This window comes from Epinephelus moara, chromosome 3, assembly GCF_006386435.1.
Source record: "Epinephelus moara isolate mb chromosome 3, YSFRI_EMoa_1.0, whole genome shotgun sequence".
NCBI lineage: Eukaryota > Metazoa > Chordata > Actinopteri > Perciformes > Serranidae > Epinephelus > Epinephelus moara.
The window spans coordinates 17,329,500-17,344,476 of NC_065508.1; the positions used below are offsets into that span (position 1 = coordinate 17,329,500).

Below are 14,977 nucleotides of genomic sequence, written 5' to 3' on the forward strand. Positions count from 1 at the left end.
GCCGGTTAAGGCCAGGGGGTTTCTTTCTGGGGTTTCTGGGCCTGGTCAGTAATCAATCCAAACATTTACCCGTGTTTACCCCCCACTACACCACTGATAGCCTAGCTACTCACATAAACTTTAAAATACAGCGATACAGGCTACCTACATAATTTTATTCAGTCACTAAGTGGCATCTCTTATTGGATTATCAGATTGGGCTGTGATAAATTAAAAAATGCACAACAGCTACAAGATAATAACACTGTCAGGCTTATTGACACGTCTCCACAATGCCTTGTTGCTGTCATGTGCTCACTTACACAATGTAAAGCTTCTGGACATCTGCATGTAAACTAAAATACAAACAGCATGATAATTTGTTACACAATTTAGGTTATGCTACAAATGTAGCTACTATGGGATTATGGTGCCCAGATCAGAGATTATGGTGCTACTGAAAGGAGTTTAACTTAAAAAAAAGGGGGGGGCGGAGATAAGGAGGAAGAAGAAAACAGTAAAGGAGACAATCACATTATATTCTTGCTGATACTGAAAAAAGTTAATGATTTGTCAACTTTTTCAAGGACACATCACAACAATGGCAGAGCAAAACTGTATTTAGACTGATCATGATTCGTAGCTACTACACATATTGTATCTTGGGGTAGTTGATGGTCACAAATTGAGGTAGTGTTCACAAAATGTCAAATGAAATCACTCATAAAACATTCACATAATATAGGGAGGGGTACATGTAGTCCAAAATATTATCAGGGATGTGTAATTCCATAAAATGATGAAAATAAATGCTTCATATTACTGCAGTCATTTTTAAATAGCAGGCATTTTCAACAGCAGACATTTTGACTTGTCATAATAGGATAAATACTGTTGCTCCTTAAGAATACAATAATGGATTTGTTCGATTTGAATGTCCCAGTAAATCATGACAGTGTGACAATGAGCCAGCATGCACAGCACCAGGATCCTGAAACTGAAGCAGCTACATGGAATGCAGCCAATCCTTTAATTATTAATACCTGTGCTTTTCCAACTGCAACAAGTCAAAATGTCTCCAGTGAAAAGTGGATATCAGCTTTACGGTCTACTGCACATTTCAGTGGGTATGGTGTGTTCAAGGTGTCAGTTTGCTATCACGAGAGGACATTTTATTAAAACATACTGACGGTGAGAAAAACAATGGCTCACATTTCATCAGTGGTACAAAGCTAAACATTTAGTGATCATACAATTTATCACTTTTTAAAAGCTGCATGCAGTAGATCCCAAAATTCACCTGTTTCAGAGAAATGATGCAAACTGCCACTCATGTCATTTCCTCATGGAAAATGAATGTTGCAGCACATTGATACTACAAGATGAAGTAAAGGTGCTTTGGCAGAGGTGGTTTGGTCTGCAGCGTCCACTAGGTGGAGCCAGAGAGAGTGATTCACAGTTCATTTGCACTGAAGATTCAATAAAGCAAAACTTGAGCCATGTGCTTCAATTTATGTTTGGTCAGTCTGACCATTCGTTTTCTTCCAGCTCAGAGTCGTCATCAGAGTCGCTGTACTCTACTGCAATGCGTCGGGACAGGATGGTGGCCACGTCGTTCCCCACCGGCTCCCGCTTGTTCTGCAGCTCCTGTTGCTCTTGAACTTTCTTCAGCTGGATGCCTGATAAGGGCACACACACAATACATGGAAATGTGAAAACATATCATACACCTGAACATACACAGTCAGATTATAGTTTAAACAATCATGTCTGCTTTTATCCAACAATGCAGAGTACACTGAGCCAGTTCTCTGACTCACCCATGCGGATGGCGGACAGCAGGTCACTTCTCGCATCTCTCACAGGATTAGTCTCAGCTCTGCCGCCTTCGCTCTGTCCTGCCAGGTGTAAGGGTACAGCTGGGGGAGGGAGAGGTGGAGGTGGGGGACCTGGAGGAGGAGGGAACATGTGTGGCCCTGGAGGTGGTACAGGTGGCAGAGGGTAACCTGGGCCTACGTGCAAAACTCCATTATGTGGTGTTGGTGGTAGCGCACCCAGAGGAAAGCCAAACGCTGTCTGTGCTGATGGGATGGGTGGGCCTGGAGCTGGAGGTAGGGGGAGAGAGCTGGTGGACAGTGAAAGAAAGAGGATTATGTTGCAGTGTAAAATAGATATTACATTTAATTCTTTCTCTGATTATGCAACAAAAACACACTTGTAATCTGCAGGTGGACGTATTGAGCCGTTCATTCGGTCTGCAGCATGCGGCTCTGCTGTGGCGTAGGTTACTCTCTTGTAGTTGACATCAATGCTGTGGTATTCATGCTCCACAGGTGGTGAGGGGTGTGCGTTCCCAGGCACATAATCATGTGACTTGGCATGATTACAAGCAGCGTGGGCAGGCACTGGAGGGATGGGGTAGTCTGGAAGGTCAGGCCTGGATAAACAATGGAAAACAGAGAGCTTCTCATGCTGATGCCTTCACCTATCCAGATGGTGGATTTGTTGTTATAAAATCAGAACTGAACGCTTTACACAACAGAGATATTGCTTTTTGACGCACAAGGTCCTATTCACAGAAATAGGATCCACCCCCCCCATACTAAAGCACAGTTTAGACTCTATCCCTCCCAAACTCTGTCTCTAATATTGTCTCTAATTTATAGAAATCTCCATTTTGTCTTGATGATCATATTTCTGTCTTTATACAATTTCTTTAAGTTACATTAATGTTGCATTTTTCAATGTTTAAAACTCAAGATTCAGAGGAAACACAGGGACAGAGAGACAGAGGACATTCTATATCATCCTTATGATCTTTTATTTTTGGGGTTTTTACAGTATTATTCTGATGATTTTTTTTTATTGTGGACACATAGGCTTTGTGCATGACTTTCCAGTGCATATAAATCTAGGCAAAAACATTTTATATGCAGTATCAGAAAGAGCAGATGCAACAACCTATCAGTAACCCACAGTAGCACAGAGCGGACAAACACTGGTTTTGGGGAGGACAATCTGCATTTTCGCATTGGCCACTGTACTGTAGTTCTCCAAGACGCTTGGCACATGGGAAAAGTTTCAGTGGGTTGCAATCTGCAACCTCACCACTAGATGCCACTAAATCCTACACACTAGACGTTAGGGATGTTCCATGTCATCTCGTTCATGATAATACCCGTATAATTGTTGATATGATATGAAAAATTCATATCGTGATACTTAAATTGAATGAAATTAGTACTGACTCTGCGGTGGTTCCAAAAAGAGGAACAGCTTTAGCTGTGTAGAATAAACTGTGGCGTCCTGAATGTTTTATGAACAGCTCCGGACTTCTCAGACTCTTTTAGCGAGTTACCGCTCAGAGGGAACTCATTCAGCGGTTCCTCTGGCAGCAGCACAGCGTCTCTCCCTCTCCTCTCTCTCTGTGCGCACACAGGAGTCTGTGTCGTCAAGTGATTTTGTCATAAACATTTGGTAATGTAAACCTACATGACGCTCGCAGCTCGAGAAAACAACTACCTATATGTGAATGTGCGATAGTTCTGGCAACAGCCTGTCACAGGTTACAGCGTGATGATCAGAGGAGAAATGGCTGAGCATAAAGGTCCAGGTGGAAAAAAAACCCTCAATCATTTAGGATTTTGATAAAAGAAGGAAATCACCTGTTGATTTATAGATATAGATCCCAGGGTAGTTTTTTTTGTTTGGGAGCTGTTTAAATGTGTAATTTGGGGTAGATATTTTTTGTTGTACAATTAATATTGTATACAGAATCTGAATCTCTCTCTGAGTTACTGTTGTTGTTTACAAACAAAAGAAATGAGAGATAATATATATAATAAATTATTATTATTTTGTTGCAATTCTATGCTCTTAAATTAAATGTTTTTTTCACTAATTTGTCATATTGTCAAGAATATCATTATTGCAAAAATACCCTGAATATAGTTGTTAAAATATGATATCATTTTACGGCCATATCGCCCACCCCTACTTGACAGTTAAATGTTGATTCCATGTAAGAACACAAATTCCGTTATGTGGAGGTCGCACCTCCCTCTGTAACAAACTAAGCACTAACCTGCCATCTGGGGAGAGCGAGCCCTCAGATGATGCTCCTCGCCGGAGACTCTGTGGATGGCGGTGATCTGGACGAAGCTCCTTATCGAATGCCATCATGTTCCACTCTTGTCTGCGGTTTCGAGCCTTTCTCACTTTCTTCACCTCGCGCTGAAGGGTGCTGCTTTCCACACATCGCTTCTGTTCCTGGGGAATGTGGATAAAGGGTCAGAAAAAAAAAATAGAAACCTACCTGCCAAATAAATATATAAGAATAAAGCAGTGTGTAGAATGTTGCTCTTACCCTCTGCCTCCGCCTCTCTTTCCTCTTTTCCTCTGTGTCCTGAAGCATCTTCTCCTTCCACAGGTCAAAAAAGTACGATGGGTCTGAGTAGTATTTCATGGCATCAGTGGAATCCTCTCTATATTAAAAAAAAATAGTTTCACACATGAAATGAGACAAGTGAAAATGTGACCTGTTCAGATGTTTTGATTTTTTACCTGTAAGCAGTGAGGGTGCTGAGAGGAGGAGGCCTGTCGCTGCTGTTGTGCATCTCAGCCACCGAGCCTGGAATGCTGCCTTTGGACAGAACCTGCTGGTCCTGGACAGTAGAGCTTTTGAATGCCTTCCTCATGTTAATGTCCTGAAGAGAGACTACAAAACAGTAAGACAGGGGTTTAAAGTTTAGTACAAAGCACGTGAGAGTGAATTGACAGGGTAGAAAATAAGATGTTAAATCAGCAGACAGATGATCTCCAGTGAACTAACCCTCCTCCACGCTGGAGTCCAGCTGGGTGACCTTGACGGCCAAGCGGTCGATGCGGTCCTGGAGTGAGTTGGCGCGCACATAAAAAGTGTTGGCCTCATTAAAAAGCTCCCCAAAAACATTTTCTGCATGTTTACCTGCAACCAGAGTGAAGAAAATGAAGGAAGAAGGTGTGTTGTTGATATACAGAAAGGTGTTTCAAACCTCTGAGGTAAAGAAAGAAGTGCAGCATATTTCATGACACAGAAAAATATAATATCTTATTATGACTGTACATTTGTTAATCCATTCTATTCTCTGGATTACACATCAGCATTCAGCGACTGGTCCTTGCACATAACAGCATGAGCATGAATGGTACACACGTCAACCAGCTCAGATCCACTTAATGTGGAAGCTATCATTAGACTGCCCCTGTTTGTGTCTCCACCCACTCACTCTCCGTCTTATCTGGCTGCGATACGAAGCTTTACGGTAAGCTCTAAGCTCCTGTAACTTCACTAAATCCACCACACGCACACACACATACACATACACACACTAATCAGAGCATCCATGGGCCAGATGTCCAGGAGTAAATTTGCTTCCCAAAATAGTCCCTCTACATTTTTCTCTCAGTCTCAGTGCAGTATTACCTACACAACAAACACACAGGTATGCCAATGCTTATAGATACTGCCACACATCATTAAGCATTTAAACCACTCTGCTTCTGCACAAAGTGGCTCATTAGAGTGTACAGTAGGTAGATGTCAGTACTGATTACAGTGTTGGATAATAATGTACATTAACTCAAACAGTTAGGTGATAATAGCTTTAATGTGTTGTTTTCTTTGGCTTGTTGAAAGCCTCATAATCAAGTGACACAGGGATATATGGTAATCGTTTTCTCATAATAACCTTTCGATGATTATGGAAATGAAGCACTATATACAATAATTTATATGCAGTATAGATTTAATGCATCATGTCATGTAGGGGCATAAGAAAATATTCACACACTTGAGTAATGCGATATTATGTTTTGTGATACTGCTGATTCTCAAACACTCGTAGCGTTCTTTAATTAGTAGTTTACATGCAAAGATTTGTGGCAGTGGCTCATTTTGTGCTGTGTTTTTACCTCCAATTGCTTGATAGCAATGTTGTTATCTACCTTCAGCCATTTGACTGCTTGATATCACAAGCATGTTACAGGGATTGTGATAAATACAAATGCAGATCCTGCTGTTTTGATTGCATAAAGACAGTTAACTTTTTTCCACTCAGAATTGTGCATATGGTCATGTGTTCTTTATACTCTAACATTGTTTCTGGGTGGCACGGTGGTGCAGTGATTAGCATTGTCACCTCACAGCAAGAGGATTCCTGGTTCGAACCCAGGGTGAGTGGTTCATCCAGGTGCTCTGGCTTCCTCCCACAACCCAAAGACATGCAGGTTACTTGGTGACTCTAAATTGCCCATAGGTGTAAATGAGAGCGTGAATGGTTGTCTGTCTCTGTGTGTCATCCCTGTGATAGTCTGGCGACCTGTCCAGGGTGTACCCCGTCTAAATGAATGAGTTTTCCTAAAATTAGATTTAAACAAATCACCATATATCACCTTGCCTACTGTATTGCAATATATTAAATCGTAACCCCTGTACCATGATACGTATTGTATCACCATATTCTTGTACATACACAGCTTTCCTGTCAAGGTCAAATCATCTGAGTGCTCACAAGAAAATTCTGATCTGCTGTTGTGTTTATGCAATAACTTCCGACGGCCACAAAACGCTTTGGTTTTTTTGTGTTGTCTTGTTGGGATGACACTGCATCTTAAACAGAATTACATCCCACACTGAATTTGTTTTATGCAAAGTTGTGGTGATTATGCTCCAAAGTTGGAGCAGGTCATGATATCACATTATGGAAGCATCTGAACATGATTTGACACAAACATAGCTAAACATAAGTAACTCTTACTCAGACTGCTGAGCTGGCGGATGATGGCGGACAGCGTGTTGTTGGTCACACATTCCAGCTCGTTGCCAATCCCGTCAGGCACTGCAGCGTGGCACAGGTGCCGAGGCTGAATGTTTCTCTTGACCAAAGGCATTGCCCCCTCTCACATCTCGGCCACAGCACCTGCTGGGGGACAGAGGACAGCTCTGACATCTCATCGTATACCACTGTACAACCTGCAGGGTAAAACTATCAAAACATGAATCTATATTCTATATATAAAGCAACGTCAGTGGTAATAAAGCATGGTGTCTAAATGCATGCAGGTTATGCATTAGTCATTAAGTCAAGGTTTAGCACATGACTGTTACTGTATTGTTACTGATTTTCTCACTAATAACTACAGTGATGATTTCCAGTATTTCTGTACTTATTCACAATTTGTATTCCCGCTATCCCATTTTGTCTTTGATTATATTAATTAAAAAAGAATGGTGAAAAAAGGACAGCATTAATCAGAATTAAACCTTTCATGATTTTAATTATGATTTGCCGTGTTGAATATTGGCCCACTTGCTGTTGAATGTCACAATTTATCACTACCTGTCAAAGTGGTTCACCTATTGTATGTTATTGGGTTTTTTTGTAAAAGGATGAAACATGCTCAGCAACAGCTGTTTCATTCAGCAAGTTTATTGTGATAAAAGAGGTGTGAAGACAACAGATGTGGCTGTTTTTAAGTGAATTTGCAAGTCACTTTACACTCCTTTATTGAATGGATTTGACACAAGGGATTGAGTGATTGCCAGTAATTATAGGCAGCGGTGAGCCAGCGCACTGGTAACAATAAGAACATCAACTTACCATAACGACCATCATTTTCATATTCTATGCACTGTGCAGACAAGTCACAGAGAACCCGTGAATGTGTGAATACCCAGGGGAATACATGGAGCTGCTTTGCTAACAGTGAGAGTAGGAGTTTGGAGCTTTAACATCAAAATGAAGTTCATGTTCTAGCAATTTGAACAAATGTGACAGATGATATGAATCACAAATTCAGGGGTCAATTCTTGTTAACATTCTTTTGGCTGTCTCATCAGTGTATCGCAGCAATTTTCACCTATTAACTGAAGCCTAGCAAGCAGTTTGCTCCTCTTTTTAGATACAGCAGTGACAGAAATAAGATTTTTTCATAAGCAAATCAAGTGCTTGACAGCTACATAAAGCTGAAGTCTGCTTTAAGTGTCAGCTGTGAAGTTAACATGAGGGTGTTAACCAAATAATAGATTAGAAGATTTAGCACATAAAAATACTATAAATTATTAGCTATTCGCAAGAATAGTTCAATTTCCTTTGGCAAAAACAGTTACAAATGCTTCTCCCTTCATCATTATAAAATCCAGACTTTATGAATATGCAAAACATTGTTATTAAATTAAAATATTACATTTGTGTTTTCAGGGTGGCACTCAAGCATCATTTGCAGCAACTTGGGCTCATCTTTGGTGGGGAAGAGTCTGCCTACAGGTGATGACTGACCATCTGCTGACCTGGTGTGCTCAAAACAACATAGAGCTCAGTGCTCTAAAGACAGTGAAGATGGTTATAGATTTTTTGCAGCCCCACCAGACCCCATCATTCTGTGACTTCCCAGTCGTCACGAGTCCTTCTGCTTCCTGGGCTCCATCACCCAGAATCACAGGTGAGAGCTGAACCACAGGTCGAAAAAGCACAGCAGAGATAGTATTCCCTGCAGCAGCTGAAGAAGTTCAACCTGCCAAAAACAATGATGGTGCACTTATACACTGCCGTCATTTAGTCCATCCTCACCACCATCTGGTATGCTGCTGCCACTGCTAAGGACAAGGACTAAACTTGTCTTGTGCCAGAAAACACCTTTGTACCAGACAAGATTTACAACTTTAAACAATAAAAACCCGTGTTAAAAGCAAGTGGGAATCTCGGGGGCTGAAAAATGAAGCTAATGCGAAAGTGCCAAAAACTACAGTTCATCGAATGGGTGCTTGAGGCTGGCTCCAAATGTTAAAATGTCCAACTTTACAGCGGAAATAAACACGTTTACAGCCAGGTACAAAAAAACAGTTTTGGTCTCTATAGCTAATTTCAGCACTCATAACAAAGGGAGTGATTTTTTTGTTTTTATAACTCATCTGTTTACATTTTTAAGGCCCAAAGTTAGGCATATTTAAGGGCGAGGTATCACTACACTCTGTGAGTCAGATCCACCCCTCGCTCCTCCACAGCTCCACCTTTTCAACTAAATATGGTCACTTCTGGCTCCAAGATGGCAACAGCCAAATTGCCAAACTCCAGGCTTCAAAACAGGGGTCCACAAACCAATGGGTGATGTCTCGGTCGCTACATCCATTATTTATACAGTCTATATTTGACAGATTTCTACAAAAACATAATTTAATCAGGCATTAGAGGGGGTTGGTATATCCCAAGGACTGCTGTCTCACTTCCTGGTCGCCAAAAAGGCAGGAATGCTGCTCAATGGCTGGTAAACTTTCTATTTTTTGATAAATGTATTAATCAGTATTGCTATTGGGTGTGTCTTAACCATGACAGGTCAACTCTTTCTACATCTAAATAAATAAGAATTATGGTTTGAAAACAAGTTTTTTGATCAGCACGAAGAGAACTCTTAGCAGCTTTGAAAAATAAAAAGGCTACTCAGTACAACTGTTGTGAAATTAATAAATATATAATTTTTTGTCAACTGTAGGACATCAACTACATCAGATCTTAACTTTGACATCCATTATGTAAGCTATTGAAGAAAAAAAACAATCACTGGGAGGTTGGCCCATTAAAAAGTTTAATAGTCAAGACTTATATATATTTTCCTAGCCTAATTAAAGACTAAAATTCACGAATAATTCACTTATTCTTAATAATAAGTGATCTCAATTCAATTCAGTTTAATTCAATTCAATAGAACTTAATTTATCCCAAAGTTAATTCTTGTGCCAGAGAATGCTTCAACTACAGTAAAACCAAATACTGTAACAACAATTAACATTCACAAACCAGTAACAACCGGAGCAACCAGTTGGTTCCCCGGGTCAGGGTCACACACTGGGCCCAGTTTTAAAAACAAGATAGTATTAAATATCAGGCATAATATTCAAAATATACAAGATATAAAGTGTGTAAGCGCAAGAAGCAAAAGCCAGTGCTTAATAGAGTAACAACAGAACTAAGATAAGTACAAGAGTTACTAAAAATGGTGGAAAAATGCAGATTGCGCCTGATAATCACTATATGATATATGATATGACAATGAGAAGTAGTACTGGACATGATTTTGATTTTGAGAACATGATATTGCACTACACTGACAAGTGATCATGATATTTAAGAGTAATATTGCACATTATGTTGAGAAAATATTGCAATGTACATCATGCAAAAGTTTTAGTGCACCTAATGTAGGTGAATATTCTTTTCGTATATCCTTTTTGTATTTTTATTGTAATTTTTCTATACTATATTTATGTTCTTGATTTAAACAGTACTTCACCTACATTTTATTTCCTCTTTTTATTGTATGCACCTGATATGGAAATTTCCCATGATGCCCTGCGTGACCGTTGAAACCGCGCCGCACAACTTCATGCTAGCAAAATGGTACGTTGCTGTGGAGGCTGTTTGAAGCTGTCAGTCACAAAAGTTTGTTCTCCATGACAGAAAATGTTAACATCTAACAGCAGGTAACTTTTTCAACACACAGACACCAAACATGAGACATAAAACAACATGTCAGACGATGTTAAAAACACAGTTGTACATCCATCTTACCATAGAGTGGCCGTTGGGTTAGCTTGTCAGTTGGCTCAACGTGCGGTGTCTCCCACGTCAGCACGCCGGCAGGGAGCTCTCAAAGTCGGGTCCAAGCAGTTTTATCCAAATTAAACAAACTCTTCGCTGGCCTGTCGCAGTCGTGTGTTGTCCATTGACAGTAGTCATCTCTGCAGGGCGGAGTTCACTGTGAAAACAAATCTCTCTGGTCCAAATCACAGCTTGAGCCACGAGGGGATTTGGCCAGCAGATTTACTCCTGTCATCCAATCACAGTCATCATGCCAGCCGTTTGACATCCAGTCACAGCTTTATTTTTAGGATGTATTAGTCCTATTTTTATAGTATAAGTCATTAGCTGCCTTCTATGAATTGGATATTGATATAAAAATGTCCTATTATTAATGTCAGGATCTAATCAAATCAAATGTGCATGTAATTAATGCTTTCATCATCGATTATTGTGTTGATGAGGGCCTGTTTTCTGTCCATTAGCTGAATTATCATTGATTCTCGCCAGAAAATAGTGAAAATGCCTATCAAAATCTTTCCACAGCACAACAGGAAGTCTTAAAATCACCTGTTTCACCTGACCAAGAGTCCCAAACCACAAAATATTTAGGTTACAGTATGATTTAGCACAGAGAAAATCAGCATTGACACTTTTCTGCCAGTTTCTTCAATTATTTTTCTGCCAGTTGACTGATTACTTAACTAATAGCTTCATCACTAAAAATTAAATGCAATGCAGCATTTAATTTTTGCTAAATGTTCTGCAAATGTCCACCTTGTTCTGCAGAGCCTTTGCATTTCTCCTCTGCACTCACACATATTCCTCATGTACAGCATCTGATCAAAAATGTGTGTTTTCTATTTAACCTTGTGAGAACTTTCCTCAGTTCTCCCCGATTCCTGTTTCAAACCATCCACTCTGCATAAACAGCAGAATGTCAGTCCCAGTCTGTCTATTACCATCTTAGTGGGCATGACCTGGATTAATAGTGAAAAGAGACACTCAGCATTTGATTTGAAAGCCACACAAACAGACGCACACACACACACATACACATACACACTGCTCTTTTCTCACAGATGGCATCATCTGGATTGCGGGAGGGACGAGTATAACCCAGATATGGGGGCTTAAATCTTAATAAGTAGCACGCCATGATACCATAACTCATGGCTGTTACAGGAGCATTGCTTTTTTTCCACAGAGACATTGTTTAATGCAGCTATCCTATCTATATTACAGATGGGTTTACAAGGCAAGTTAACTCATTTGCATGAGTGTGAATTTAAGCAGGCAAGCAAACGTTATTTACATCATACCTTTCAAAACAGAAGCACGTTACAGGAGGAACAAAGGGGCAAAAGATGGATGCAAGAGACAGTACAGAAAGACAGGAAGAAGTACAGGTACACTACACAAAGTTAAAGTTATAAATTCAATAGAAAAATAAAGATGTGCACAGATTTAGCTTCTTTTTAGACCTTGCAGGAAGTTGTTCTGGAGTCGAAGAGCCAGTCTAGCTGTTTCTCTCTGTTTCCAGTCTTAATGCTAAGCTAAACTACACTAACAGGCTCCTGGCTCCAGCTTCAGCTTTAGCGTACAGATGTGAGCATGGTCTCCATCTTTCTCTCTAACTCCCGGCAAGAAAGCTAATAAGTGTATTTCCCAAAGTGTTCCTTTACTGAAGGGCCTGGCCATGTAATTCTTTGTATGTAAGGAGGAAAATTTTAAAATCAGTCCCTAAAAGTGACAGGGACCCATGAGGAGAAGCTTAAACTGGAGTAACATAACAGGCTTTTGATCATTACCTTTTTGATCTTAAGACTTAAATCAGGGTGCAGATGATGAGTTGCATACTTTTCCCATGCATGTACAAATCATAAAATTCAGTGACAGAAAGATCAGAATAGCCGCTCATTAAAATTATAGCTCCAAAGCTTTATTTGACCGTAAGTACAGTATATGTATCAGCACAAAACTGATTACAATAAGTCAGTGTCATGGTCAGCCAATTTAACAAAATAACACCCCCACAACATTTTCTATTTCTGATTGTCTCTTGGTACAGGTACTCTTGATGGCATTAGTTTGCTGTTAAGCCTGGAAGCAAAGCATTTCATCGAGGGGTCTTCCATATTTCAGACAGTGCCATAATCCCTTGGCCAGCTCAGAAGTATTAACCCCAATACAGTACTTACCCTCCCCATTATCACCATCATTGACCCTGCTGGTATCACACAATGTTGCCAACCACCAGCTTACCCACTTAGTGCACACCGGCCCAAACACTAACACCTCTATCATCCATTACACACAGACGCCCAGACTGCCTCTCCTCTGATATTTGTCCTCCTATTATGGCTTTCTAGTCCTACTCCATATTGATCACTGCCAATGCCTTGCCAGTTATTACCTAGTGAGTGAGTGAGTGCCGCATACACACTTACACACACTGAGCTGTGCCATGAACATCAGTGTATGAATCCTGAACATTCAGTTTTCATATTTCATATTCATGTTAAGCTTTAAGATTAGAATAATACTCCACACTGTTTTACAGTATCAAAAGAATGGCATGTTGTGTAGTGTTATTGTTAAAATAATGAATAACCTTTAAAGAGACACATCGTCTGTTGAGTCTTTAGCAAAGTGGGAAGAATCAGACAGGCACCCGCAGGTGAAGAAGTGACTCAGGATCCCTTTACTTGTGGTATCCATGTCTGGCAGACTCATGAAATATTAAAATGCTTCATTCATTGTGGTGGAAACTTCAGTCTGTGGATTTAGGTCTCATGCACACATGTGCCAGTATTTTATTAAAGGGACAGTTGCAGTTTAGTTTACTCATCACAAGGAGGGAGCTCTCTAGAATTTGAGAAAGACAACCTGATGATATCATCTCATTTAATGAAGTTGAATCACAAGTTGCATTGTCGAAAACGAAGGTTAAAGCATTTTTTTCAAGCTTGATCAATGCTGTGGACTGAAGGTCAGGACATCTCGGTCTCCTCTGCTTTAATTTTCACATTTTTTAAATTTGTCATTTGTCTCCCAACTTTATGGAGTAAAGTCAAGAATTACATAGGGCTGTGTAAGTTGTGAATTTATCCGTTATTAGGTGCAAACTAGAGAATAAGGTCACTGCTGTTCTTCACCTTCACTTTTCACTTAGTGCCATCTGTTGGTTATTGTTGGTAGCAAAAGCGAATGAGCAGTTCATCCATGGGTTAAAATCTACTTCCCTTTAGGTGTTTGTAAGAATTTCTAAATGTCATGAAAGACAGTTGACTTGTTAATCTTGTAGGGTGATATGTGATATGAGGCTTGCACAAAGGCAGTTATGTTTAAATTAATATGTTCCTTCATTGAATAGATCCTGCTGCTCATCGGCCATTTGAGCGATGAAGAGGAAGTTAAGGAGCAGCACTTGAGTTAACTGTTGAGTCCTACTCTTCCCCTCAGACAGCCAGAAATTCCAGACAACCAGAGATCCCAGGTGAGAGATATGCTCTGGAAAGAACTGAATAACCCATAGACACTTCAATAAAAACAGTTATTAAACATTATATTAATGTAATACCATTAAAAGTGCATTTTCTTTTATTTGGAGATGTGACCATAGACTGTATAAAAGAAGTCGACATAGCCACCGTGATGTCACCCATTGCCGTGTGGATTCCCATTCTGGATTCTGGATTCGTGAAGCCAGAAGTGACCATATTAAGACGAGAGGGTGGAGCTATGGAGGAGCGAGGAGTAGATCTGACTGAGAACCTGAGCACACCGCTGTGGTAGCAACTTGTCAATCACAAGGTAGCCACACACTAAAGAATACCTTTCTTTATCATCTATTTTACTTTAAATAGGCAGCCTGTCCTCATTCTGAATTCATGCAAAACTGCAGCTTTGTCAGTGATCTAGGCGTTAGATAGTGACACACAAAGGCACCTTTCACGGCGGTATAATAAACACTAGGTGGTGGCAGTTGTTGACGCAGAAGCCACCAACTGAAGTTGTCAAATACCTACGCTAGGTCAGTAGACTTGAATCTGGGGACTGAGACCATGAACTCGACGAAAATGTTTACTGAGGTATTATATCAAGTGAGAAGTAGGGTCATTTACGCATAGGTTTGCACCCAATCTGATTTCTTTTTTCAACCAGTGACGGTGCCTCCTGCTGGCCAATAGAAAGATTGCAGGTTTAAGGCACTTCCGCATTGGCTTCACTTTTCAGACCCGCAGATAACCCCCTTGGATGTGACAAAACAATGCCAAATAATGGGCCTTGCTTTTTTCAGAGCTTTCAACCATTTCACATCATCCTCATCCTCATCAGCATAAGCAGTTTGCTATGTCATGTCTCAATACCTATTATAATGT

At 40.2% G+C, this 14,977-nt stretch overlaps 1 protein-coding gene across 4 annotated transcripts; it reads right to left on the reverse strand.

The window, feature by feature from the left end:
• Positions 1 to 581: 581 nt before the first annotated feature.
• On the reverse strand, positions 582 to 10,789 carry LOC126388337 (actin-binding protein WASF3-like). Of its 4 annotated transcripts, none has more exons than XM_050041429.1 (10): positions 10,584 to 10,789; positions 8,206 to 8,532; positions 6,777 to 6,938; positions 4,811 to 4,945; positions 4,543 to 4,696; positions 4,346 to 4,463; positions 4,064 to 4,248; positions 2,195 to 2,416; positions 1,800 to 2,104; positions 582 to 1,658 (listed from the first exon to the last, which is right to left on the reverse strand). In XM_050041429.1, exons 3-10 carry the CDS (start codon positions 6,907 to 6,909, stop codon positions 1,501 to 1,503), a joined length of 1,410 nt encoding a protein of 469 aa, XP_049897386.1. In that variant the 5' UTR covers positions 6,910 to 6,938; positions 8,206 to 8,532; positions 10,584 to 10,789; the 3' UTR covers positions 582 to 1,500. The 4 variants fall into 4 exon arrangements, with proteins under 4 accessions (XP_049897386.1, XP_049897388.1, XP_049897387.1 ...); XM_050041431.1 differs by having other exon boundaries at positions 6,777 to 6,941; XM_050041430.1 differs by lacking the exon at positions 8,206 to 8,532.
• Positions 10,790 to 14,977: the final 4,188 nt, after the last annotated feature.